The sequence below is a fragment of the Eulemur rufifrons genome, chromosome 28 (assembly GCF_041146395.1).
Source record: "Eulemur rufifrons isolate Redbay chromosome 28, OSU_ERuf_1, whole genome shotgun sequence".
NCBI lineage: Eukaryota > Metazoa > Chordata > Mammalia > Primates > Lemuridae > Eulemur > Eulemur rufifrons.
This window is the reverse complement of record NC_091010.1, coordinates 63,934,478-63,961,545: the sequence shown is the minus strand read 5'-3', so window position 1 is coordinate 63,961,545 and position 27,068 is coordinate 63,934,478. Positions and strand designations below refer to the sequence as shown.

The following is a 27,068-nucleotide window of genomic DNA, read 5'->3' as shown; positions in this document are numbered from 1 at the left end:
GGAGGTTCCACCCAAGATGATGATGATACAAAAGATGACGATGGCAGAGTTTCCTGAGAAAATGAAGGTGACTCAGGATTGACACCTGCCAGCAGGGCCGGTATCTAGCCAGCACAGAGGGCTACCGCTATGCCGTTGTAAAAAGACTGCAGATCTTTCTTGCTGGTGGGTAGTGAACTCCTGAGTGTCTCCTGTACCTGCTTGGAGCCCCAGCACTTTCCTTAACTCAGATCTCCCAACATAAAGCGTGAACACAGAATTGGATGGAGTAAGCGCCCTGTGCCGTGCCCGGTACCAGGCCCTGGTATTTCTAATATCACTCTGCCTCTCGCAATAGGTTCCTAGGGCTGTTGATCTGCTTTGTTTGGGAAGCAGATACCTTCCAATAACTTCTACTAATATTGTTTTGAATACACATATATTTAAATGAGTTAAGGCACATACAGCCAGTAGACTGGTAGAATATTTACTACCTGCTTGTAGTAAATATTCAATGAATGTTAGTTATTATTATTATTAAATTTGATGATGTTCCCTATTTCAGACCAAACCTGTTATTTAAGGGTGGTGACAGTGGAACTGCTACACCCTTGTCTCTCAATATTTCCCTGCGTGACTTTCCCCAGCTTCATATTCGATTTCAATCTCCTTATCAGACTTATTCGCATCGTTCAGTCACCACCGCATTTCCTGGGGAATCTGACCTCAGATTACATCGAGATTTGTGGGTTTTTTTGTTTTGTTTTGCTTTTTCTAATTTTAAGTAGTATGACCTTGGGCAAATCATTGAAACTTTCTCCAGTACACTGGCTTCTTTGTCTGCAAAACTCTGTAAACCAGACCTCCTAAGAGAGGATGACTAGGAGGGGCTCCTAGGGACCCCTGCCCTGGCAAGGATGTCCTACTGGGCGGGGCAATCCTGGCTCCAGTGCAGGGTCAGCTGTGACCACGAACTGACCTCCCTTCACACAGGTTACCTGGGTAGTGGCAGCTTCTATGGGTTCTCCTCTCCAGTCTTCTCTGACATCCAACATCTTCTTTTACAAACTTACAAACGGGGCTGCCTGGGGGCACAGACCCCATAAATGCAAAATCACCCTTATAATTCACAGTCCCACTTTTATCTCTTGAGCAGTCCCTTTCCTAGTAGTTCAATTCTAATCTGTTTGTTTTCCCCATCAGTCTTCCCTGCTGTGTCTTGGCCACCTCTCCCTTAGTCTTGTCTTAGCTCCCAGAGGTGGGAAGCAACACAGCTGGGACTTGGACCTAGGACACATCCCTTCACTGGGAGGCCATAGCCGTCTTCCCAAAATGATAAAGCCTGGGCTCTTTCTCTTCCTTCTTCCTCCGTGGTCCCATCTATGTGGGTCACTCTTGGTGTGACCCAGGGCTCTGAGCTGCCGAGTTGGGGGTCTGGGTCACGTGATATCAGCAATAGGGGGTTTCCACCTCTGCTGTGCACAGTGAACAGTGCCTACCATGATTTGTTTTTCTTATTTGTACTTCACATTAATTGCCTTTATATTTCAAAACGACCTTGTATTTTTTAATTTGGTCTGTAAAACAGATAATCTTTCATTCTCACTTTTTTTTTTTTTACTGGAATACAATATCTTAATTAGATAGTAGAGAGAAATAAGTATGGGTCTTAAGAATTAGAAGAATGGTTTATTCTGAAGCGTAGTGTATCAAGTCTTGGCAGAATAGGAAAAAAAATCTATAGCACAAGAGTTTCTGTGGCGATTTTCCTTGATTCAGCCTCTAACTGACTCTATCTTCCTTTTCTCCATTTGAATTTGGTAGACAGGTTCCATATCACTTTGCAATATTGGTGTTTTAAGTTTAATAAAAAATCAAGCATTAAAAAGACTACTTGGAGTGATAGAAACTCTTTCTCATGCATTTACAGAATCAGAGTAACTAGAATTGCAAAATGTACAGCCTTCTTAATCTTTGTCAGTGGCTAAATGTTCATGATTTTGGGTGCAGTGGCTGCACATGAGAACCTGAACAAAAGCTTGTACCTTAAATACTTCAAGTCCAGCTAAAAATTGGCAGAGTCAGGTAAAGTCACTGTTTATTTTTCCATGCACTTAAAAAAATCTTATATTGTTTCGATTTGCCTGAAACCAATGTCCTTAAAACTATAAGTGGGAAAGAATTTACTAAACTTTACAAAATGAAAGCATTTGTATAAATTGCGAAAATTTATAGAACACCACCTATGTATAGTTGTTGGCATAAGAAAAGCATTGTTTTCTGTTTTCTTATCTTTTAAAATAGCTGAATATTTTCCCCCAATAATTGCCACATCAGGTCATAGTACAGATAAGTCTATGTTCTTGGAGACACTTGCAAAAAATAAACCATAACTACAAACTTCCTTATAGAGCGGAATGTCCTGGGAACATTTTTGGTGGCTTTGATATCTACAGTAGATTTCTTTTCTTTTCTTTTCTTTTTTCATGCTTCATCCTCCTACTAGTTGCCTAGGCTTAGATGATCTTAAAGCCATAGTCTGTATTTACAGGTATAGTTATTTTTCAGTTAATTTTCTCTAAATTTTATCACTGCTCCTCCCAAACACACCTCGTTTGTACACAATGAATTACAGCAAGAGGCCACAGACCTAAATGGTTCCTGGGGAGAGGCAAGAAAATCAAGCAGAGGTACATTTAACAAACTCATGGAGACAGCCACCCACAGGGAAATTCTTCACAGGAACTAAGTATATCCAGCCTGAAAGAACCGTGATCCACCCTTAGCACGTCTTGGAATGCGGAAGTGGAAAGAACTGGAGAAAAGACAGACTATGCAGCCACAGAATAAGAAAGATGACAACCCTGACCGTAATCTAATGACAACATTTAATACTGACGTTTGTTGCCAAGTCATAATTATTTAAATGAAGATGGAGAATGGTTTACACTGTTAAAGTGTCAAATTACCCACCTGAAGTCACAGTATTCAATAGTTCATCAGCACTAATTTAGTGACTAGGTGCAAAATAATCAGCCTTGCACAAGAAGGGCACTTGCATCTTTGAGACTTCCACTCTAACCGGAGGAGAAAGAAAATGAATAAGTTTAAGAAAAGACCAGCAAAAGCACTAGAGAGTAGTAAGTGCTATGAAGGAAATATACTAAAGTCAACACATAAAAAAAGATAATACAACATGACCCAATGCAGATTATTGCATTCCAGATTGGCTTGACATTTGAAAGTCAATCAGTATAACTCATCATATTAACACAGTATAGGAGGAAAACAGAAAAACATTTGTCAAAATTCACACCTATCTATCATAAAGGGAGCTTCAACTTAATAAAGGCAAAACACTAAATACATTGCTCCTAAGACTGGGAATAAAACAAGTATTTCTACTCTCACCACATCTAGTCAATATTTTATTGGGGGTTCTTGCCACTACAATAAGGCAAGAAAAAGAAATAAAAAGTATGTAGATTAGAAAGAAAAAATTAAAACTATTTTTAGATGACATGATTATATAATTAGGGGGGCTTATAAAATCTACAAAAAAGCTAATAGAATTAATAAGTAATTTTAGAAAGGTGGCAAGAAATAAGGAAAAGTTCAAAAGTCAAATGTGCATCTATTAATATTTACTACTAATAAATATTGAAAAATAAAAAACCTACCATTTACAATAGCATAAAAGAGCCATAAAATACATAAAGGTAAATTTAACAAAACATATACAAGAACTATACATTGTAAACTATAAAACATTGCTGAGAGAAATTAAAGAAGAATTAAATAAATGAAGAGATAGGCCATGCTCATGGATTGGAAAACAGAATATTATTAAGGTATCAATTCTTTCCAAAAGTGATCTATCCATTCAATGCAACCCTATTAAAACACCCCTGCAGGGTTTTTGTAAAAATCGACGATTTTATTCTAAAATTTATACAGAAAAATAAAGGTTCTATAATAACCAAAGCATTTCTAAAAAAAAAAAAAAAAAAAAAAAAAAGAACAAAGTCAGAGGACTTACAGCATCTAATTTTAAGACTTAACATAAGCTACATAGCTATGACAGTGTAATAAAGACATAAACTAAACCCATAGATCTTAGACTAGAGTCCCCAAATAGATCCATGCATATATGGCCATTTGATTTTTGACAGAGGAAATTCATTGGGAAAAGGACAGTCTATCTTCAAAAACTGGTGCTGAAACAACTGGACATCAAAGTACAAAAACAAAACAAAACAAAAACAAAACCACCTTGATCTTTATTTCCACCGTGTATAAAATTAACTTGAAGTAGATCATGGACCCAAACAGGAGTAACATGGGACGGGGGCCAGGCAGAACCTCTGGCACTACTCAGATACTTTTATCTCTTTTCACTGAGTGTCAAAAGCTGAATTCACATAAGTTGTGTGTCTCATGAGTGTATATATGTGTTTTTTGGCCCATTTCTATTTGTCACTTTTCTCCAGATGCCACATGATTTTTATGCCACCTTGAAAGATGTCATCTGAATCATGTCTACACAAAGGACATCCCATTATCCATCATCTTGGATTTAAAATACCACCATCATCTTGAGCCACAGGGACAAAGACTACAAGTCCTGAAGAAAGAGATGTTCATGATGTTCGCATTGACAGGAGCTCAAGGCTTATTCGACCTTGTCCGACAGCTCAGACCTGCCGTACCCCAGCCTCACCCTAAGCCAAGAACAATTCTCAAATGCCTACTATTGTAGCCAAGAGTCTGTACTTTTCAAATCTGAATGCCAGCACTGTAAACTAACATATTTTTGACATTCAAAATGACATTTTTCAAGGTGACATTGACACATCACCACTCACATAAATTAAATTTTGGAGTGACACAGAATCAGCAAATCCTAAAACAGAGACGGTGCTGAGAGGCAGGGAGCAGCCTTTGAGGTCTCCTTTTGTTTGGTCCCAACCTATTCCAGGCTCCCCTAGACCTACTGAAATTCTGTCTCTTTGGGTTTCTCACACCAGGTGATATCCTGGACACAAAGGAGTGGACTTGTTCCCTCTCCAAGTTGGTCTGGGAACCAGGAAGGCCCTGACCTTGGGGTAGAGCACTGACTCCAGGGACCCCCTACCCCCGCCCCGGAGGGACGGCACAGGGAGAAGCTGAGTGGCCAGAGCTGGTCTCTCCAGCGGGTCCTCTCTGGTGTGGGGTCCACGGCAGGGGAGCTGCTCAAGGGAGGCCACTGAGGAGATGCAAGGCTCAGGGCCTCCAGGAAGAAGGAAACTGCCCTGGAACAATGGCAGAGTTTTCCTTCCTTCCTCCTTATTGGTAAATCTCATTCATGCCTTCATTCCGCCACAGAGGAGAGGGGCACCTGTGAGTGATCGACCCTCCCTGGCATACGCTTCAGCTGCCAAACAGAGATTTCCCCCGACAGAGGTCACCCTACCTGGAAAATTCCTACAGCTGGCTTCTGTTCACCTCATCTACTGCTTCCAGTGCAGGGAAGTGTGTGGAGTCTATTCCATGCCAAAATTTACAGAAAACAGGAAGTGGATAAACTTTTATACTCCTTCCCCAAGTTTTCATGCACCTTATCTCTGAGCACCCAAGTTTTGCTCTATAGGCAGGGTCTCTGAGCCCCTGGCTATCAGGAGTTGCCAGGCTCTCCCTCCCTCCCTTGTACTTGTCACAGCAGGCAGTACCTTGCACGCTGAGCTTCCGTGTGTCTGTCTCACTCCACCCATGAGATCTTCTGCAAGGGAGGGATACTGTCTTGTTCCTCTGTATCTCCAACATCTAGCAGAGTCCAGCTCATGGTACCACTCAGGTAGATGCAGGAATGCACACATGAATGTATGTATGAATGTGTGAATACTAAAGAAATCAAATCCAGAGAAAAACATCCTCCTTTAAAGAGAACTGCATTTAAATAGACTAAAATATCCTACTTTAATCTCCGTATTAGAAGCTGATACACTGGCAGGTTTTGCCAGTAAATACTTGCAAAACATGCAAAACAAATATTTAATGGTTAACGTAGCCCATACGGTGCTTTTGTGAATAAGAAAAAAAAAGTGAAAAGTTTGCCCATATGCCAGTCGAATGCCAGTCTCTTCCCATCACTACCTCCTGATCCTAAATGTGCTGGGTTTTTGCTTCTGTATTTGGTGGTGCCTTGTTGCTCTGGGGACCCTGATCTGCCACCAAACCATATGACCTGAGTGATTCCTCCTAAGCCCTTTCTCTGTAACCATCCACAGGTAGAACAGACCACCTGGTGAGCCATCCATCTGGTGAGCACAGGGGATGGACCTCCCAGCATGGCCCATGCCTTTTCTCCCCCATATAGTCACCCAGATAGGGGACAGAGCTGAACTGGATGGTCACTTGGGCACAATGAGACAAGAGGGGAGCCTGGACCCTGGTAACCGCATCCTTCCCCGTCATGGGAAGAAGAATAACACCACAGCCTCTAATCTTGTCCTGGTGTGGCCTGGGGAGAGTCTTCGCTCCTGTTTTGTGTCCAGAACTGCCCGGCAGGAAGGAGAGCTCCACACACAGGGAGGCTGCCCAGCCCCCTTGTCCCTCCCTTGTCTGGTTGTGGTGGCACCAGCAGAATCACGGCGGGGTTTGCCTGGCGCCATCTTCATGCCAGGCTAATACAGGAAGTTGTTATTTAAAGATAAGGGAAACCACAGTTCACACCCTTCCTCTGTAATCCAAGGGAGTCTCGGAACTGCTAAGTCATTTCTGTGTGGCCTGCGGAAGGGTAAGAGGATCTGCAGCCCGATTCTCCAGGGAAGCCGCTAGGGCCTGTGGGCTCCGGCGCCATCCCAGCTCCGGGCTCAGCCAGGCGCTTCCGGCTTCCCGGGAAGTGGGCAGGTTGCATAAGCACGGACCTGGAGGTGCCTCCCACAGTGACAGAGGACAACGAAACATCCAGCTCCCTTGCAGCCAAAAGCCAAGGAAGAAAGGGTAATTTAAAGCTAGAAAGGTATCATTTTCAAATGAAAAAATTTGAAGCCAACGAGAGAGAGAGAAAGAGAGAGAGAGAGAGAGAGAGACTATTCCCTGGAGATTAACTGTGAAAGGCATGAGGGATCTTTTTGGGGTGATGAAAATGTTCCAAACTGAATTATAAAGACAGTTGCACAACTTGGTAAACTTACTAAAAAAAAAAAAAATCGCTGAATTGCATGCTTACAACAAGTGAATTTTATGGGATGTAAAGTATACCTCAACAAAGCTGTTTTTAAAAAATTAAAATGTTCAGCATGCCGCCTCCTTATTTTAAATAGTCACGCAGGTCTCACTCTCCCACAGAAAAAGGCCCCAACTCTCCCACGTGGCCTAACGGGCTCTTCCAACCTTTGCCGACTCTCTTTCTGGCCCCTCCCCTGCCAAGTCCCCACATCCCTCGCCCCCTGCGAGCTGCTTTCAGTTCCCCAAACACACCAGCCGCTCCAGCTCTGCCCCGTTGCAGCCTCCTCTGTCTGGACGCCCATCCCTCCTGCCACCTGACCCCCCTCAGTGAGTTAGAGCCACTCAGTGAGTTACGGCAGGTGTCATTCCTCCACAGAGAATCGAATCGCACCCAGGTCCACCAAGGTGGGCAGCGGGCGGGATCACCAGCGTGAGACTGCGGGCTCCATGGGCTTCCCCAAGCCCTCTCCCCTGGGGTACACCTTCCCCTTGGGGGGCTTTGCTAACTCCTGCTGATAGAGGGTCCTGGCCTCCTCAGAGGCACTGTCCACCCTGCCCCCTCCCTCCCTCCCTCCCTCAACCCAGATACAACTATGGCCAAGACCAGACTGGAGCAGTCAAGGCTCAGGACGTCACCGCAGTCAGTGAGGAGCTTGGACCACAGATTCAGCTCACGTCTGGCTGTGCCCCTCCCCGCCCCGGGGGCTCCTGGTTCTCTACTTTGCTCCCAGCCTGCTCCTTGAGGAGCATCAGGGCCACCTGCAAGGATGGCTGGACCTTTCGAGATCTGGACACGAGAGAATGAGACCCAGAGAGTGGCAACAGCTCCCTCTCCCGTCAGCGTAAAGCCCTTCTTCCGCATCTCCTTCCCTGCCTGGGGACTGGCCGCACACTCATGCCTTCGCAAAGACCCTTACCTGCTCCCCGCGGAAGTGGCCTCACCTGAGCCATTCAAGCAGGCAGCTGGAGCAGAAGCCAGGCTAGATCTTGAAAGGTTTTTCTTTTTCATTCCCCAGATATTTGCTGAGTACCTTCGATGTGCCAGGGACCATGCTGGGGGCAGGGAAATAAACAAGACAAATGACAGTTCCTGGCCTCTCGGCGCTGCCTGTCTAACGGGAGGGCAAGAGAAACACCAATCATGGGATAACTAGAGATTTCTCAAAGGCAGCGATTCTCCATCGGGCTGTGCCGTAGAACCACCCGGGGAGCCATCCAACGTCCTGACACCCAGGCCACACCCCAGACCCATTGCACCAGAACCTCTGGCTGGGGGCGGCCCAGGCACTGACGTTTTATAACGCTCCCGAGTGCATCCGACACAGCCCACTTTGAGAACCAGGTAGAAGTGCGTGGAGGAAAGAAACAGGCTTGATGAAGAACGACCGAGGCAGTGGCCACGGCACAGAGAGCGGCCAGGGACACCCTCTCCCAGGAGGTGACTTTTGTTCTTTATGGTTTGCTTTTTCTAGCCTTTCAGCCTAAAGTCACATTAGCGTTGCTGGCGGTCAACCGCATTGTCCATCCACATGGACCATTTCAGCTCTCGACTTAGGCCTAAGTTCTCTTATACCAAGGATTGTTACTATGCAGATTTCTTTCTGACTCCATTTTTTAAGTGGAGGTAAAATTTACATACATTTAAACGCACAATACGATGCGTTTTAACAGCTGCATGTGCACATGTAACAGACACCCTGATCAAGATATGAACATTTTCACCACAAGAAGGTTCCCTCGTGGCCCTTCAACCCATCCCAAAGTGTAGGGGCAGGAAACTTCTAACTGTGCTCTGAACAGAGGGACGACCTCCGGTACGAACGTTCAGTATTTCCCCAGATTTCCCCCAAGCGCAGCCCTCGGCACCATAGTTCTATTTCAAAACATGTCTCTTTAAAAGACAGGTTCACCTAGATGGATAATCTGCCCCCAGATGGCAAATAAACACACAGAAAGATGCTCAATAACATTAGTCATTAGGAAAATTCAGGCATCTAGAAACATGTTTTTAGGAGCCTACTGGTTCTTAAAATGTGCATCCATTGGCCTTATGAAGGTTAATGCCCCCGTGTTACGTCCAGACTGGAAACCCCAGCTTTCCTGGACTCCAACAGGGAACGCCCCATGCCCCGTGGTGGACCCCAACAGCGGCACAGGAGACCAGTGGGATCCCCAAGCTGTCCTTTCAGAAGGAGAACGAGGTGTGGGACAACAGCCTCCGTTTAATCCGTCAAGGACGAGCTAGAGAAGCTCCCTTTCCTGAGCTCCGGTGTCCGTTGTGACCCGCTTGCCCTCCTGTGGGACAGACTGCAGACGGGGAGAGTGCCTGGGGACCTGCAGAGGGGCCAGCAGGAATTCTGGTGGGAAAAATGAACACACACAGGCAGGAATATTGTCATCGTGGACTAGATTCTGAAGTTCGATTTCATCACCATTCCAGGACTTTGACTTTTCCAGTTAATAATCTGTTCCCCTAAAAGACAGAGAATCAGAGACGGTGCTTCTGACACTTCATATGGCTGGAACCCCTCCCTGAGGTCTGAATGTGAACTCGCTTCACCTGTTCCTGGGTCCTCCCAAAAGAGGCTCCCCAAAGGGACATGGCTGACCCCATTCCTAGGAAACTATCTGGAACAACCCTGCCCGAACCAGTGTCTCCTTAACCCTTGTGCCCAAAGAGGGAGACTGAGGAAGCAAAGCAAAGCATCAGAGGACCCTTTTGCTGCCAATACGGAGGGAGGCTCAGGCTGGAACCCAGGATGTCAGAGGCAGGCTGGTGTGGAGCAGTGTGGAACCCTGGCCACAGAACCCTGCCAGGCAGACCCCATGGCTATCTATGTGGAGGTTTGTGCATCAACTGATTCCTCGCAGGGAGCAGCCAAGGATGTCACCCAGGCCAGCTTCCTTTCACACTTTACCTGCATGTGATTCACCTGGGGAATTGTTGAAATATAGATTGTGACTCAGTAGTTCTGAGCTGGGACCTGAGAGTCTGCATTTCTTGGGTGGTGCAGGGACATACTTTGAGTGGCACCTCTTACCGAGTGGTCTCACATAGAGTCACAACTTTGGCCTCACCTGGGAACGAGTTAGAAGTGCAGATTCTTAGGTCCTACCCCAGACCTACAAAATCAGACTCTGCATCTCCAGAACATCTCTAGATTTATATGCCCATTAACACTGGAGAAGCGCAGACCTAGAAGACACTTCCTGGAGTGGGGTGTGCCCAGAGCTGATGGTTTTGCAGAGGTGACTATGATTTTAACGTGCACAGATCCTCATATGAGGTCTGGGTGTCATGCAATGTCGGGAAGGTGCACCGTTCCCACAAACCAGGGGGCTGTCTGCATAGAGGCTCTTGGCCTTGGGGAGGAGGAGGGGGAGCTGGCAGGTGGATCTTTGGAGAACCATCATGTAATGGGCTGCAAGATCCACCAGAGGGAGCCAGAGCCCAGGGCTTGGCTGCAGGGACAGGCGTGATGAGCGGGAAGGGAGGCCTCAACTTTTTGTGTATTACTTGTTTGTTTACACACACACTTCTTGATAGCCATGATAAAAATAAGTTGGAAAATATAAAGAATAAGAGATGGAAAAATAAAGTTAGTAAGTGAGGATAGGGAATTAAGAAAGTTCAAAAAGAAAGGTTTTTGAGGTAATATAGGAGAATATCACTATGTATATACACACACATATTTATAAAAAATATGAAATACGGAAGAGTATCATTTCTACTTGGGGCAGGAAATGATTTCTTAAACAAGACATGGAAAGCACTAACCATAATGGGGAGGCTGACAAATTAGAGTGCAGCTAGCAAAAAAGGAGAACTTCCATTCACCCATAGACACCTTTAAGAAAGTAGAAAGATGAGTCACAGAGTAGGAGATGATATTTGCAACATATTTACAAAAACAGGTGAAAGGGCTTGACAAAGAGCCTCTGTCAAGAATACATAGCGAAGCCCTCCATATCAATAAGAAATAAAACCTAGAAAAAATGAACAAAAGACTTGAATAGACATTTCACAAAGGGTAAACTCGATGGCCAATAGAAAAAGTGTTCATAACCAGAAAAATGCAAATTAAAGCCACATGAGATACCGTGACATATTCGCCCATGTTGGCAAGATGAGTACGCACTACTGGAGGGACTGCGAGTTGGTAGAGACACTTTGAAATAGAGGTGAGACTTTTCTAGTAAACTGAAGCTACAAATACTGTATGATCCAGCAGTTCCGCCCCTAGGTGTAGACCCAACAGAAAGTCATGCCCATAACCCCACGGAGACATGGACAAGAATACTCCCAAGTCAGAAACGACTCAAATGTAGGCAACAGAAGAGGCCTTAGTAAGGCATAACATAATCATCCAAACAACAATGAAAACGAGTGCACTAAAGCCAAACATATCAAGAGACTTGTAAAAACATTTTCATTTGTAAAATGGTGGGGGAGCAGACAGAAAAGAATACCTATTGTATGAATCTGTTAAAACAAAGTTTAAAAATGGGTGAAATTATGTATAGACACTAAAAGCCTGATATTAAGAAAACTATAAAAACATTTAAGCTAATTATTAAAAACCTAATAAATATAAGTAGGCTTGATGGTTAATTTTAAATGTCAACTTAGATGGGGTGTGGTGCCCAGGTATTGATCTGATCTATTATTATGGGTGTGAGGGTGTTTTGGGATGGGATTAACATTTAAATTGGTGGACTTTAAGTAAAGCAGATTGCTTTCCATAATGTGGATGGGTCTCATCCAACCAGCTGAAGCCCAGAGTGGCACAAAAGACTGACCCCACCTCTGATCAAAAGAAAATTCCGCTGTCAGATGGCCCTTGGACTTGAACTGCAGCATGCTGTCCTCCTGGCATCCCCAGCCTACTGGGCCAGCCTGCAGATTTTGGACTTGCCAACTTCATAATCACTTGAGCCAGTTCCCTAAAATAAGTGCCTCTCTCTCTCCACCCACACACACACACACACACACACACACACACACCCTATTGTTTTCTTTTCTCTGGAGAACCCTGACTAATGCAATAGATAAAAGTGCTCAAAAATATTAAGAATAGACGAAATATACAGAAGTGATAGAGGCTGCAAGCCAAAGAAATAAACATGAAAATAAAAGATAAGATTGAAAGGAAAGGCAAATAAAGAGAAGAATTTGAAAATGAACCAGGAGATGAGGTTGATGGCTAGGAATAAAAGTAAGGACAAAACCAGGTGAAAGTCAAGAGCAAAACCTAATATAAACATGATTGAAGGGAAAATTCCTTAAAAGAAAACAAAAGCCAAAAGTCTAGGAATGGAAATGGGAGAAGGAAGTGAGCTAAAAGCAGAAGTTTGTGGAACTGAGTGTGGGAAAAATTGATTTTCCCACAGTGTTGAGACACATTGCCGTGGTGACGTCCCTCCCAGGCAGGCCCTGTCTCACCCTCCTCTTCCCTGATGTCTGGAGGAGCCGGCCCCTGACGTGCCTGTGCCTGTCGTGACCGGGCCAGAGCTTCTCCACCCACATGTCTGGAGCTGACCAGCTGCCCTGGAGTAGCCCCGCAAGCCAACAGCCTGAAGTAACCTCGATATCCCTGCTTACGTCCTCCTGGTCTTTTTATCCTCTTGCATGTTTGTATGATTACAGCCTCCAGATCATACTCTACATAAGTTTTATATTCTGCTTTTTTGCATTGTGTTATGTCATATTATTGGAAATTTTTCCAAGGCTTAATTTTTTATGGGTACACAATACTCCATCGTAAATCATTCACTGGTTGTTTCACAAATATTCGTTGAGTGCATACGATGTGCCAGGTGTCGTGTGGCTTGTGCAGGGTCACTGGTAATTGGCAGCTGAGTGGAACAAATGGGAAAGTCAGTGGACGCAGGGCAAGAGGCTCAGAGACCTTCGGCGGATGTCCAGCTCCCAGCTGTGCAGGCGAACGTGCCTCTGTGGACGGAGGAGCGTCTCTGTATGGCAGTTGGCTCCGAGGATCTGAGCGCTGGACCAAGTCTGAGCATCCGCTGTGGATTTCTGGTGAGGCAGACGACAGCTTTAGGACCAGCACTTGTCAGAGACAACATGCTCTCTGCTGCCATGAGCTGCTTACTTTTCTTAAATTTATCTTTTTTGAATACACAATACATACACATGGTTCTAAATTCAAGACAATATAATAATATATACAATGAAAAGGCTCATTTCCACCACTTCCTCATCTGTTAGGTACCTACTGTTTTATTAGGTTTTTTTGTGTGTGTGTGTATATTATCCTAGAGTTTCTTTATGTAAATACAAATATGCATGCTTATTTTTTCCTTCCTAACGCAGAAAGGTAGTCTACAATTTATATACTTTTATAACTGGCTGTTTACATTTAACCGTATTTCTTGGACATACTTCCATATAAACAAAGACCTTCTTTCCTTGATCTTTATTCCTCTGATAGCCCTATACTCCTGTATAGTATTCCATTGTATGGCTAAACATAATTCTCTGACCAATTCCCTACTAATGGACATTTGAGTTTATCGTTAAGGTTGTCACCCCAAACGGGGTTGCATGACTAACCTTCTGCATATTTTAATTTGTACACGTGATTGAGTCAAAGAGTAAGTGCATTTGTAGTTTGTGATATATATTGCCACCGCACCTTCCATGGAGGCTGTGGCAACATCCATTCCCACCAGCACCATTCTTGACCCCATCTTTAACCAGGGACCCAGGATGACTGTTTATTGAGTTAGCAACCTGAGCATCTGCCCCACACTAGGCCACGTGCTAAAGAACTGCTCTGCAAAGAAGAGTAAGATGCTGTTGGCACCTACTTTCAATGGAAGGAGAGACAGGTCTATTGGACGATCGAGGCAGTGTGAGACGCAGTACTACAGCATGATGCAGGAAGTGCTATGAGAACATGGACAAAGGGGTGATTTATTCTGCAACATCTTCAGAGGAAGCAACAATTGAGCTGGGCCCTGGGAGACAAGCAGGTGATCAAGGGGAGAGAGGCATTTGAGACGGGGGAGACTGTGAACAGTAGCCCAGGTGCTTGTTCCGAGAACCGTGGATAGAGTGGCGTTGATCAACTTGAGGGGCTCAGGAAGAGGAGGAATGCAAACCCCTGAGAGAGAGACACTGGCTGCCTGGGGCTTCATCTTGCAAGAACTGAGCAGTCCTGGCGGACTTGTCAGCAGCAGTGACATGGCCAGATTCCCTCCCAGACACACTCTCTGCCCAATCCCTTCCTCTGAGCTCCAGCACCCTGGGAGCATGGCAGTGTGTGTCCATTTCACCCCAGAGAATCATTTGATGCCTTAAACTCAGACCTCACAATAGCCCTAAGTAGGCCAGTTATGATGCAAGGTATGTTTGTGACTGCCCCTTGGGTTCCCATTAAATTGTCTGAGAAACAAACTCTGGGCATTAACACCTCCCCTCCTAGCCTACTGCCGACGTATGATCAGAGAATGGGACAATGGCTATCAGAGGACTGGGAAACAGAAGGCTAGAGACCTAGGGGCTCAGGAAAGAAAGAAGGGAGAGGGGAAGTCAAACAAGAAGAATGAAAAACGAGTCAGAATATTTAACACCAGCTGTTCGTTTCAGCATGAAGACCCCCTGTGTTTCCCAGAGGATCTGCGTTCTGCGTCACCACTGGGGTGAGTGTGACCTGAGCTTCGGTCAGGTCCATTCAAGTCAGAAAGAGGCCAGATGGCGGAGTCTACCTGGGGGCCTGTTCCTGGGGGTCTCAGCCTGGCTAGTGTAGAATCTCCCTTCGTGAGGTTTTGTTTCCAGGGTTCTAATCCTCCTGCCTCTCTGCCTTCCAGGATATGGACCAAATTCTGCAGATCGGACCCACGCATTGCCCTCGGGAAATATTCTCCCTTGGAAAAAGAGATCATAGTAAGTGCCCTGAATTTTACACACAGAGAGGCTCCACTGAGCCAGCCAGTTTAGCTAGGGAGAGCCAAGGTTCAAAGCCACCAGCAACAGAGAAGTCTCCCAGACAATGGACTCAGGTTGGCTGAGTCTGCTAGTGGCTATACATTTGCACAGCAAAACAGCCTTGTTTATAAGTTCCAATTAGGAACATAACTATAAGTGATAGAAAATGATGAAAACTGTCATTCCTTGAGCCCCTGCCTTGCACTTACTTTCATATATATATTGTCTTTTTGAGGCCTCGCAATGACCCTATAACGTCAAAAACATTCTTTTGAATCCATAATAGGTAAGAGGAGACCCAGGATTTGGACCCAGGCTTTGACCCCAAAGGTCCACCCTCTTTCCCACTACACAGGGTGTCAGACATTCTCAGTAATGGAGAAAGAACCAGCCACTAGCTAATTCTTTCCGTGGGTGCTGTCTGCCCCTGCGCCATTGAGATTTTAACAATCCTCCTCCCATTGTCAGCGTCTAGGTGGCATTCATACCATAGCAGCAAGAAGGTTTTTGGCCTGTAAGCAAGAGGAAGAATGGAAAATGCTCAAGAAACTAAAGTTGCTTTCTCCAGACTATAAACAGGCAATAGAATATAAAAAACAACATTCTTCTGCTTGTGCTACTTGTGGGCCCCTAGAAAAAATATGGACAGCAAAGGTGATTGTGCCCCCAGAGGAGTTTAAAATGCCACAACGAGAGAAGATAAACATCCACAAGCACATAGAAAGGATGCAGATTGCTCGAGCCCTGAGAAATGAGCAGCTATTACCCGATGTTGAAAGGTTTAGAGGCGCCTCGTTTCTATCCGGAGTGGGCCTGGGCCCTCTGGCAAAAGACAAGGCCAACCAAGGGGACAACTGTGACCCCAATTACTATAATAAGGTTAATCAAGAAAAGAAAGAGGAGGCAGAAGGCAAAAACAAAGAAAGACAACAAATAAAAATGAACATAGTTTTCAAGTCAGAAGAACCAAAAAAAAAATTAAAATACTGCGCAAATGATTACAAACCATTTCTCTCCACAAAGAAACGGGAGCGGTCTATCACAGGCCTAACAAACCGAAATCTTTTCCGATTAGCTGAATTCCCTGGAGACTTAATGCTAATGAATCAGGATTTTATATCACGGAGAGCCCACCCCAATGATGCAATCAACACCTACAATCTGGAAGAAGAGAGGCTCTGGAAACAGCACATGTACAATGTGGCTCCTTATCGTTATTAAAGTTTTATTCCCCAGGGTAACCAAGTGTCCTGGTCGTTATTACTCCTGCCAGCTATGCCCCAGGCTCCTTCCCACCCCATCTTATTCTGGGACCTTGGCTTTTCCTGCCCGATCTCCAGGGTGTCCTCAAGGTAAGACCTGGCTGCTGAGGCAACCCTTGGCTATCGGCTTCCACCCTCAACACAGCTCAAGCCTTCCTTTTCACGGCCTGTATCAGTTATCTATCTCTGTGAAAGAAATCACCCCAAAATGTAGTGGCTTAAAACAACAATCATTAATTTAACTTAAAATTCTGTGGGTTAGCAATTTAGGCTGGGCTCAGCTGGGTGGCTCTCCTGCTCTCACCTGGGTTCCTCATGTGTCTGCAGCCAACTGCAAATAAGTTAGCTACCTCTCCTTCTGGGGGCTGGCAACCCTCAGCTGGGTCAATGGGGGTGACCAGGCCACATTTTTCCTTCCTCCAGTAAGCTAGCCCAGCCTTGTTCACAGGGCCATTGTGTGGTCCAAGAGAGAGAGTAGAAGTTTGCAAGGCCTCTTAACATAAAGGCTCAGAACTGGTACACCGTCACTCTTGCCACATTCTGTTGGCCAAAGTAAGACGCGAGGCCAGTCCAGATGCAAGGGTGGGTAAATGAACTTCATCTCTTGATGGGAGGCCATATTGCAGAGGGCATGAACACGAGAAGGCAGGTCTAGTTGGAACCATTATTGCAATCAATCTACTACACAGTTCCTGGAGCTGGGCCTGTGGCCCTGATCAGGAAAAAAACAGTATTCAAGGAGGAGGCTGCCAAAGCCTAGAAGTTAGAAGTCTGTTCTATGCTCCCACTTCCTGCCTGAGCACACTGCTTCCGCCTTGGAAGACAGAGCCACCCCATCCCAGCCTTTTCTCTTTGCCACCCTCCTCTTCAATTCAGCCAGGTGATCCACACCCTACCTACCAGGTCAAGGGCGTCCACAGGTCAGACATGGCTGTACCACGCACAATTCCTCTGGGCATGTTAGGAGGAGGTGCTGAAGGTCTTTGAGGAGGGGCAAAGGTCCCGCCTGTGCCCCAAAGTAGCAAATCTAGGAGGCAACAAATAGGGCAGTAAGACCTTACCACAACTTGTGCTCTTGTTTCTTACGGAAGATTAGCCATCAATAAGGAGGATGGCCCAGAGAAGGGCTGGCCCTTCTAGGTATGCTACAAGTTATAAAAATGAATTCTCATGGGAGGGAAGAACTGGAAGCTAGAAGTTGGCTAACCTCTCCCCTGTACACTGCCTCCTCTACACACACACACACACACACACACACACACGTGCACACCCACACAATCCTGCTCATTGTACAGTTCCTACGACTGCTGTCAGCTCCTCACCAACGATCCTCACACCTTCTCTGAGCCACACTTACAATCAGCGATTCTGTCAGAATTTCGGGCCTTGATCCCACTTCATCAAATCAGAAGCACAACACAGCCCACATAGAACCTGGACATTCAGCCAAAGCTCCTTGCCTTTTTCTTTCCTAGTAATCAAGACTGAAGACAGCTGGCCACTGTCCATGACCTCAGTCAACTGTTCCAAATTGTGGGCTTGCCCACAACAGGCAGGCCATGTTATTGATCCTGAGATATTCAATGAAAGACTGAGATGCCCATTAAACATTGGGCTATGAACGTGGGTGGACGGCCAGACCCTGAGCTGAATAGGGAGGTGGGCCCTCCATCTCCCAAGTATCTTTGGGGTCAAACTTGAGTCCCAGGCATGGATATAAGCCACAGCATCTTTGGACATTTAGAAAAAATAAGGATTTTTTCTCCCAAAAGACAGAAATCTTATCCTGAGTCTAAGCCAGCACATTCAGCATTTGAGAAGCACAACACATTCACTTACTGTTCGCATCTGAAGTACACAGGGATCCCTCAGTTAATCGCACTCTGTCCCCAGAGACTCCCACAGAGTTGGGCAGACACCGAACTTGTCCACAGGGACCTGCAGCTGCCTACAGCAGGTCCTGGTTCCTCTCCAGCTCCCTCCTCGGGGTTTTTCAGGATCAGCTCATTCAGAACCCCTGCTCTCCTGCAAGCAGAGCGAAAGTCATTAGCAGTAGGCTCCGCCCTCTCTTGTGGCTCAGAATAACTCCACTGGCCACAGCTGAGAGTTAAGAGAAAAGCACCTGGAGGTTGTATTAGTAGCTGCTATGGCTGAGACAGCGATTCCGGGAAATGTAGTGTTGTTCCAAAATCATCAGTGGATTTTGATTAAAGAATCACTGTAAGCCAAAGAAACGGGCCAACTTTTCAACTGAGGCAGAGTAAAAAATTTGGGGGGAAGGAAAATAATATTTTCAGTGCTGATATAATGTCCTACATATGTACAAAATTGTGAGTATCAAAGCATCATCTGAAAACTCAAGCCAGTTTGAAAAAACTAAAAACTATCCGGACCCTAAAAATTGCTTAGGATAAGCTATACAATGCAGTAGAAAGTTCTCTGAAGAAGAGATGAGTAAATCAGTGCTTTTCTTATAGCTCTGCTCCCAACCATGTGTGTGGCATGGGTAACTCAATTTCCCCATCTGTTAAATGAGTGCATTGAACTAGAGTCATCTAATCTGAAATTTCTAACAATCCCTATTCCCTGAGAACTCTGATTAGCAAAGCAGTCTTGGGGAACAAGTGATAGATTCCATTTTTACCAAAGTCCAGTATCAGGTTATCCAGTAGACAAAGGCAAAAAGAGATGTTAGATCGATAGATGGATTGAAGGAAAAGAATCCGATAGTTGATTTTCAAATACACTTAAAGTAGTCATTACTGAAAAAGTCAGAACTTCTTTGGACTTCCTTACGTGTATAATTTGGCATTGGTTTTATTCTGAGTTGCTTTTGGAAACAGGCCCGTCAGCTTTCCCATTCTTGGAGGTTATGCAGGTTTTAATCTGGTCACCCCAAGGCTCGGAAGAGCCCTGTGGGGTCAGACGGGGCTCATCTAAGATGCTGGTGTCAGAAGTGGGTAACTGAGCTAGGCTTAAACAAGCCGGGGGGTTCTGAGGCAAAACATCTGGCCAGCACCTTGAACATGGCTGGGCTTCTAGCTCCATTTCCTGAAGATCCACTCTGTGCTCCTTCTGTAATCCCCCCTGGACTGGCGGCCTTGCCTTCTTCGGGGATTCCCTGGCAACCTGACCTTGCTCCTCCTGTCTCGACGACTGGCCCCACCCTTCCTCGTGTCGTCTGTCTACATGTACTACCCACTGCCCGAGGAGCCCTTTCTGTAACCAGTACCTAGGCCCAACTTAACTGCTCTATCTCTAGTACCTAACACACTGTACGTACCGCAATAAATGATTATATAATTGTACTGAGGCGAAATTTATATTCCCTAAGAGCTGGCACCAGAATTTATCTTAGGGTGAATTGTCTTTCTTGGAGAAAAAGACTTTATAATTCAGGCTAGAAGGGGCTACTTGAGAAGCCTCCTAACAACAAAGGAATGGTTAGACTCTTTGCAGGAGGAAACGAGAGGAATTCTGTTTTTCTCCTGCAAAGGAGAGGAAGAAGGAGGGGAGGAGAGAGAGAAGATGGCGAGAAGGAATGAGGCTGGGCACTGCGTGGGGGTGGAGGGCTGTGTGGCACCCCCACGTGGCAGGGAAGTGTAGGCTGGTGTTTGTGAGTTGAGGAAAGGGCTGAGTTTGCTACCAGGTAGAGTTCAGAAGAAGACAACACGTGTGGATACAGTGTCTTGGAGAAGGTTGTCTATCAGAGTTGGCAGAAATACTAAGGAAGGTTCTGGACTTCAACCAGGTTAAAATTGGGAAGTTGAGCCTGCCTCATATAGAGCCTAAGAAGACAGTGAACACAAGCTGGATTTTGGGTTACAGACTAAATGAATGAGTGGACTCAGATTGGCTGGCCAATCAGTTGCGTCACTAACCCAGTCATAATTATAATGTAATATAATAATAGCTATTAGCCTGGTTAACTAAAACACTGCAGTTTCATTCTGTTGGAAAATGATGTCTTCCCAGAGGTGCCACAGATATGTTTCAGTAGAAAACAGCTGGGCGGTGGCTGATGCCTGTAATCCTAGTACTCTGGGAGGCCGAGGTGGGAGGATTATTTGAGCTCAGGAGTTCAAGACCAGCCTGAGCAAGAGCAACACCCCATTGCTACTAAAAAAATAGAAAGAAATTAGCTGGACAACTAAAAATATATAGAAAAAATTAGCCAGGCATGGTGGCACATGCCTGTAGTCCCAGCTACTCAGGAGGCTGAGGCAGGAGGATCGCTTGAGCCCAGGAGTTTGAGGCTGCTTTTGAGCTAGGCTGATGTCACGGCACTCTAGCCAAGGTGACAGAGCGAGACTCTGTCTCAAAAAAAAAAAAAAAAAACAGCTCCAGGAGCCCTCAAAGACGTTAATGTGAACAACCTGTAAGTGGCAACTGACAAGGTTAGGTCCTACCTCAAACATCCAAGAACATCTGCAGTCAACTTTGCACTTAAAGCAAAGGGCATTTAACAGCTTCTCCTCTCCATAAATACCGTGGAAGTTTCGTTTTCTACAGAGCAGGACCGTAAGCATTGTTTGTAGGCCGACCGTCACCGCTAGTGAAGCAGAGCCGGTTATGGAGAGTTGACTGTCCATGTGGTCATGGGCATTCATGGCACGGCAAGAGAGACTTCTGTTCCTCACGCTCATCTCACAGACAAACTCCAGCTTGGTGTGTCCAAAGTGCTACCACAGCCTGCTCAAATGTCATGTGGCAGCTGAAAACAGCGTAGATAATAAGTGTGACCATCCCACAAACAGGGGCATTTTGTTTGGAGGGCAGTGGAGGTCCCCCGCTCTGAAGAAGACCTAACACAGTTGGGGTAATTTACATGGAAATAGACCCCTGAGAGGTCCAGCCTCCTGTCTGAGCCCCTCAAATTGTCCACCCAGCCGTCCTGCTCCAAACTGGCCCAGTGCACACATCTCTGCACCAGCCATGCCCAGAGGGACCTCGAGGAAGCATCTTCCTCTCTTTGCCCTTCAGCTCACCCCACTCGGGGGACCCTCTGCCTCTGCTCCCAGCACCTCCTGCTCTGTGCATCCCCTTCCAGCCTCCCCAGCCTCACCCAAGCTGGAAGCCAGCCCTGAGCTCCTCCTCACTGGGAAGCCTATGTGGCCAGCGCTGCTGGGAAGGAGCCCGGACCTCACAGGGTCTGCAGCTGCCCCACCCTCCTGATGGGCGAGTCCTGGGGACAGAGCTGCTTCTGCTGCCGTGGGACATTCTGTGAGCTGGTTCAGTTCTCTATGGAGTGTGAGTCTCCAGGGACAGAGAATGTGCATTCCAGTGTGTGCAGAGAGTTACTAATAGTGCACCAGCTATAATCACATTCCGTGAGTTGTAAGTATCTATTTTATATATAAATATATGTTTGTATATATTTATACATAAAGTTCTGTATATTACATACTACAATGGTATATATTTTACATGACACTAGAAAATGCCAAAGGAATTATAGTAAGGTCAACAAGAGAAAGATGGTAGATTCTAAAAGATATATATTAATACCCCAACATCAAGACGAATAGGAATAATAACAGGAATAATAACAAAAGTAGTTTTCCTCTCTGATCTACTGGCTCAATGATGTGAGTGTACAGAACCCACGTATGTCCTGGAAAGGTCATGGGCTCCCACTCACGCTCCCTCACCCAAAGCTGGTCCAGCAGAACGTTGGCTCCACCGTATGTCAACAGTCACAGGAACAGGCTCTGCCCTCCATGCGGCATGGCCAGGTTTGGACAGGGGAGAGAGATCAGTGGAGACCCCTTCACCACCTGCCTAGTAGCTCTTAGGAGAGTAATACACTTCAAAGAAAGAGGGCGGGTGGCTGGGTATTCTGGAGTATTTGACGGTGATGATGTTGGAAGACGATGCAATGAATGTGCTGTAGGCGTTACACATCCTGCCAAGGGACTTAGACCCCGGAGGGCCATCGAAGACCTCCACATACTCTTTCTCACAGTTTTTAGGAGCACCTTCGAACCTGGGGCAGAGGAAAAGACAGGAATCAGCTTTTGGATTTATTGTCTCTCTGGCCAAAAACATCCCTCCACCAATGACTCAAAACCACATCCCAACAGTTTACTTGTGAGAAGTGCAAGAGTAGATGCAAACAAGGGAAGGAAAGTCTATGAATTCTAGAAAAATACCAGTCCCCCCAGACCCCTTCCCAACTTCCCAGAAACCTTCCCTACCACCTGGACAGCAGGTGGATTACAATTCTCAGGATTTCCAAGTCTTCCAGGAAGCCCAGCCTGTGGCTCTGGGATTCCAACACAGGAATTTTAGTCTCAGCGTCAGGTGGGTTTTAAGCCCCCACAGAAGGAATGCAGATCACACAGAGAGAGGTTCATCCGGCCGCAGCAGGAGGCCCAGACATGAGTGTGAGCGTTCACTGCCGGGTTCCCGCCTCTCTCTCCCTGACAGGCGGGACAGGAGTTGGGGCAGCACAGGCCCCTCCCCCCAACCCAGGCTTGGCCTCCCTGACTCAGGGCCGAGGGGACAGGGGCCTCCGTCTCCACCCTGTGAGAGAGAAACCACACATGGGGTGCTCTCAGTCCTGTGAGGTCTCCCCACTCCCCTCTCCTCCCTGTACTTTAAGAGCTAATCTGCACACTCACCTTTAGTCACCCCCGCATGTCTCACGCTCACAGGAGAGGGGCCAGAACCTCCCTAGGGTATGACAAGACAACCAGGGGATGTCCCACCAGGACACACACACAGCTCCCTTTACTCGTTTTGCTCATGGCCCAGCCTGAGTCCTTCCTTGGTGCCAAGGACAGTCAGATCCCAAATTAATCTTCGAAAAGCACAAAGAGACAATGTGGGCAAATGGCCAGAGCTGCCCATCCCTCTGACCCTAGAAAAATGGTGACCCAGGAAATGCCTGACTCTTCCACCCCAGGTCCTTCCTCCCCCTCCTTCTCTCCTTGTCCCCATCCTGGTCTCCAGGGCCACACACACTTTCTCCTTCAGAATCACTGGGCACAGTTTTAGTTGGCCTAAGCCCTATTTTCGAGGCAGCTGTCTCTCAGGTCCTTCATCCCACAGAACACCTGTATAACTTAGTGGGGTCCGGGATGTCTGGAGGAACAGGGGCCCGAGCCACACAGATTCCGTGGTCTTTCTCATCCTCTCCTGGTCTGCCTGTGGCCTGGTCTGCAATTGGTGGAAATGTGGCTCCCAGGCTCAAATGCACAGACTGTCCTGGCCCAGAGATGCAGGAACTTAGGCTGCATTGGAAGTGCTCTCTGTGGCTTTATCACTTCAGTCATTTTTTTCATTTTTTCCATTTAAGAAATATTCCTTTAAATCCAGAGATAGCTTCTATTTTAGTAGAGAATAACAATGCCTTAGGCAAGAATAATATTACGCTTTAACGCCACGTAGAGCTCTGCAGAGGGTCTTGGATGAGGTACAGGTGAGAGAAAAAGGGAACAATCTTTTCACTGCTGGAGAGAGCCAGGGCGGGGGATTTAAGTGTCATGGAAGAGTCTGTCCTGGGCTCATGCCTGGAACATTCCCAAGAGACCTCAAGCAGAGGGCAGATCAACTGAAGGGATTGATGGATCCTTCCAGGCTGAGGGGGAGAAAAGGCGAGGAGAAAACTCAGTGTGTTATGGCTCAGCCCGGGGGTGCCACGGGAGAGCAGTGGGGAGAAGGCAGCAGAGACGAAGGGGCCAGATGGCGCAGGGTGGGAAGGGTGACACGGAGGGCAGCTTGGTCCAGAGAACAGGGCGCCCCTGGGGGCTGTGAGCAGGGAGCGGGAATGGGAAGTGGGACAGTGGTTTCGATGCCTGGGGTGGAGGGAGGAGGGTGAGCAGGAGGAGGCCAAGATGGGAGCACTTCCAGAAACTACAGCAACACCAGCAAGAATCAACCTCTGCACTCACTTGAAGAAAGGAAATCCCACCATGGCTTTCAAATCGGGGTCCAGCTTGAAAGTCCAGACGCACTCAGTCTCCGGGCCGACGTAGTTGATGATCTTGCCTTTGCTGTCTGTGTAGAGGCCCCCACACTCGCCGGGCTCTAGGAGAGAACGCACGGGGTCCGGGCACTGCAGGGCAGCTCCAGCCCCAGGACCGGCCGTGCTGTTCCTGCGACCCTGCCTCACGGACCCTCCAAGCCTCCCATCCTCGGGGATAAAAACCCAATACGGAAGACAGAGACTGATGGCCCCACAAACACGGTGGCATTTTTGTGTTAGTCCTTTCAGAGCTGATTGCGGGACCCAGGCCCACGTTTCTCACCAGTGGGGAGTAAAAGAAATTACTCTGTCACTAAAACATTCCTTTTCGTCATCCCCATTGCAGGGTGTGTTAACAGAAAGTCAGCACCGCCACCTGCTTTGTGCCTCCCTCAATAACTTCCTAGGCCTGGGAAATGGAAAGTCGGCCGCGCTCCTGCAGCCGGGAAAGCCCAACCCGTCGGCGGGAGGGGGGCCCGGGTCACTGCGAGGCCCGAGGGAGGGGCTCCAGGACCCTGCTCACAGATGCCTCAGGCCCCAAAACTGTGACAGAGGATGACGACAGCACCTCTGTCCCTGGGTCAAACGTGCTCATGTCTGTAAAGTGCTCAGCCTGTACCCAGCACATCCTGCTCACTGGGTAACTCAGCTAATCAGCGAGGGGCCCGCATCATGGGAAGCGCCCCCCCCCCCAGCCTGCATCCTCTGCCGTCATTCCCTCGGCCTTCAGCGCTCTCATCTCTGACACTGAGGACTGAGGACAGATCAGCCCCTCAGTTATGCAGGCTCCCCGGCGTCTGGAGGAGGCTCCCGTCCTCCTGTGACGCAGGCTCTGTGGAGAGGGCTCCGTTGCCTGCCTGGGGAGGCTTTGCAGCGGGGAGGGCAGGGGAGGCTCCCTGGGCTGGGGAGGAGGGGCAGGGGGAGCCCTGGGAGGTTGAGGGGAGGCATTGGGGAAAGCGAAGGCTGAAGCAAAGTGTCAGGTCCAGAAATAACAAGTCTTTGGGGCCAAGAATTGTCCCCAGTACATGCCCTTCCCATTGAGGCCATTTGGACTCCAATCCAAAAGCATGTCATCTGTGTGAGGACAGGGACGGGGTGATAATCGTGTCCGCATTCACCTGTGGCATACGCCGCTGAAGCGGCTGCTGCTGAAAGACATCAAAACAGAAAAACAAAATGAAAACCTGAAGTCGCCAGTGGGTCAAGGTAGGAGAATGGAAAATGACCATCCTGTGAAGAGGAGCTGGACTGCAAGGGACAGAGCTGAGCAGGAAGAGCAGATGGCATCGCTGTCCCCATGCCCAGGAGCAACCCTGGGCCACCCCCACGGAAGGACAGGAGAAGGTCCAGCTCTCAGCATTCAAAGACCAGCTCACTCACTGTTTCCTCCTTCTTTCTCTGATTTCACATATTAAAGTTGAATTTTCCCACTGTGATGCCACCGTCAGAAGAGACAGCTCTGACAGGGTGGCCAACTTTTCCTGGATTACCTGAGACTTTCCCAATTTTAGCACTAAATGCCCCGTATCCCAGGAAGCACGACCTGCTTGGATAAACCAAGCAAGTCACCCCTCAAACTCTGGCCTAAACATTTCTTGTCGTAACTTCTGTAATAATACCAATGATCAATTTGATATTTCATTAAACCAGTGAAATAAAATTTTTCACTGAGTTGAAATGAACCATTTAATGTAAGGAAATTTCACTACTAAATCTGAGTTAACTCCTTGGATCCGAGAGAGACCTGCGCGCCATCACATGGCATCCCATGGTTGACACCGCACTGTGGATTATCATCAGGATAGGACACAGGGAGCAGGAGCACAGGTTCAGATCAGATGACCCTGGTTCCAATCCCAGTTGGCATTAGAGCAGAGCAGCTTTGGACAAGTTATTCACTGCCCCTCAGGCTCACTCACCCATCTGTAAAATGGGCATCCTGGTCATGATCGCCTTGTAGGTGCAGGAGGGGGAGTCCCACAGGCCTGTGGCTCCATGCCCAGCTCAGGGTGGCCTGCCACACACCTGCCTGTCACCCTAACACTCTCACACCTTCCTGTATGTCCTACATTGGATGGTATTTCTTTACTTGGTGAATTAGTAACCACTGGAATGTTCTAGAATCTATTCTAAAAACAAAGTTCAGCCAGGACTCGGAAGCACATCTCAGCTGTCCTCCCTGGGCCTGAGGCTCACTGGTCTCTGTGGCAGAAGGGAGAGTCTCCCCGCACTGGAGCCTCCATGTCGTCTGCTCTGGACGATGTAAATCATGCTTCGCAGAAAGCAGACCTCAAGTGCAAATCCTTCACATGCCTGTCACAGTGAGTGACATCTCTGGGCTGGACTCACATCTGCCATGAGGTCTTCTGCTCTGGATTCTCAGGTCCAGGCCTTGAGGCACAGAGCACGAGCTCCCCCTGACCCAGCACTGAATAAACAGCCTCCAGCCTGTGAGATCAAGGGGCACATCGGTGGGCGCCTCAGGGATATTTAATGACTAACTCCCAGTAAGTTAGGGCCAAAGCAGTTTCCTGTTCACCAAGTCCTCACAGCCCTGTAGGAGGCTTAATCCTTCTATACCTGAAGATCACAGAGGCTGTGTGACTTGGCCAACCTCACACAGCATTTACAAGCATTTAATGCAATTCCCAGGGTGCAGCCCCCTGAGAGAACAGTGGCCCTCCCCTCTTCCAGCACA

At 47.2% G+C, this 27,068-nt stretch overlaps 2 protein-coding genes across 2 annotated transcripts; one reads left to right on the top strand and one right to left on the bottom strand.

The window, feature by feature from the left end:
• The first annotated feature begins 14,650 nt into the window (after positions 1 to 14,650).
• C28H10orf120 (chromosome 28 C10orf120 homolog) lies at positions 14,651 to 16,360 on the top strand. Its single transcript, XM_069460183.1, has 3 exons — positions 14,651 to 14,853; positions 15,022 to 15,097; positions 15,608 to 16,360. The coding sequence occupies exons 1-3, from the start codon at positions 14,651 to 14,653 to the stop codon at positions 16,358 to 16,360; spliced, it is 1,032 nt and encodes a 343-aa protein (XP_069316284.1).
• A 5,822-nt stretch (positions 16,361 to 22,182) lies between these two features.
• SPADH (spermadhesin family member) lies at positions 22,183 to 26,317 on the bottom strand. Its single transcript, XM_069460182.1, has 3 exons — positions 26,290 to 26,317; positions 24,297 to 24,432; positions 22,183 to 22,387 (listed from the first exon to the last, which is right to left on the bottom strand). The coding sequence occupies exons 1-3, from the start codon at positions 26,315 to 26,317 to the stop codon at positions 22,183 to 22,185; spliced, it is 369 nt and encodes a 122-aa protein (XP_069316283.1).
• Between the last annotated feature and the right edge of the window lie 751 nt (positions 26,318 to 27,068).

Coding starts and splice junctions, on each gene's coding strand:
- C28H10orf120 (XM_069460183.1), top strand. CDS start 14,651: ATGATCAGAGAATGGGACAATGGCTATCAGAGGACTGGGAAACAGAAG. Junction 14,854..15,021: donor CGTTCTGCGTCACCACTGGG/GTGAGTGTGACC, acceptor TCTGCCTTCCAG/GATATGGACCAAATTCTGCA. Junction 15,098..15,607: donor CCTTGGAAAAAGAGATCATA/GTAAGTGCCCTG, acceptor TCCCATTGTCAG/CGTCTAGGTGGCATTCATAC.
- SPADH (XM_069460182.1), bottom strand. CDS start 26,317: ATGACCAGGATGCCCATTTTACAGATGG. Junction 24,433..26,289: donor GATGCCCATTTTACAGATGG/GTGAGTGAGCCT, acceptor GTTCTCTCCTAG/AGCCCGGCGAGTGTGGGGGC. Junction 22,388..24,296: donor GTGGGATTTCCTTTCTTCAA/GTGAGTGCAGAG, acceptor CCTCTGCCCCAG/GTTCGAAGGTGCTCCTAAAA.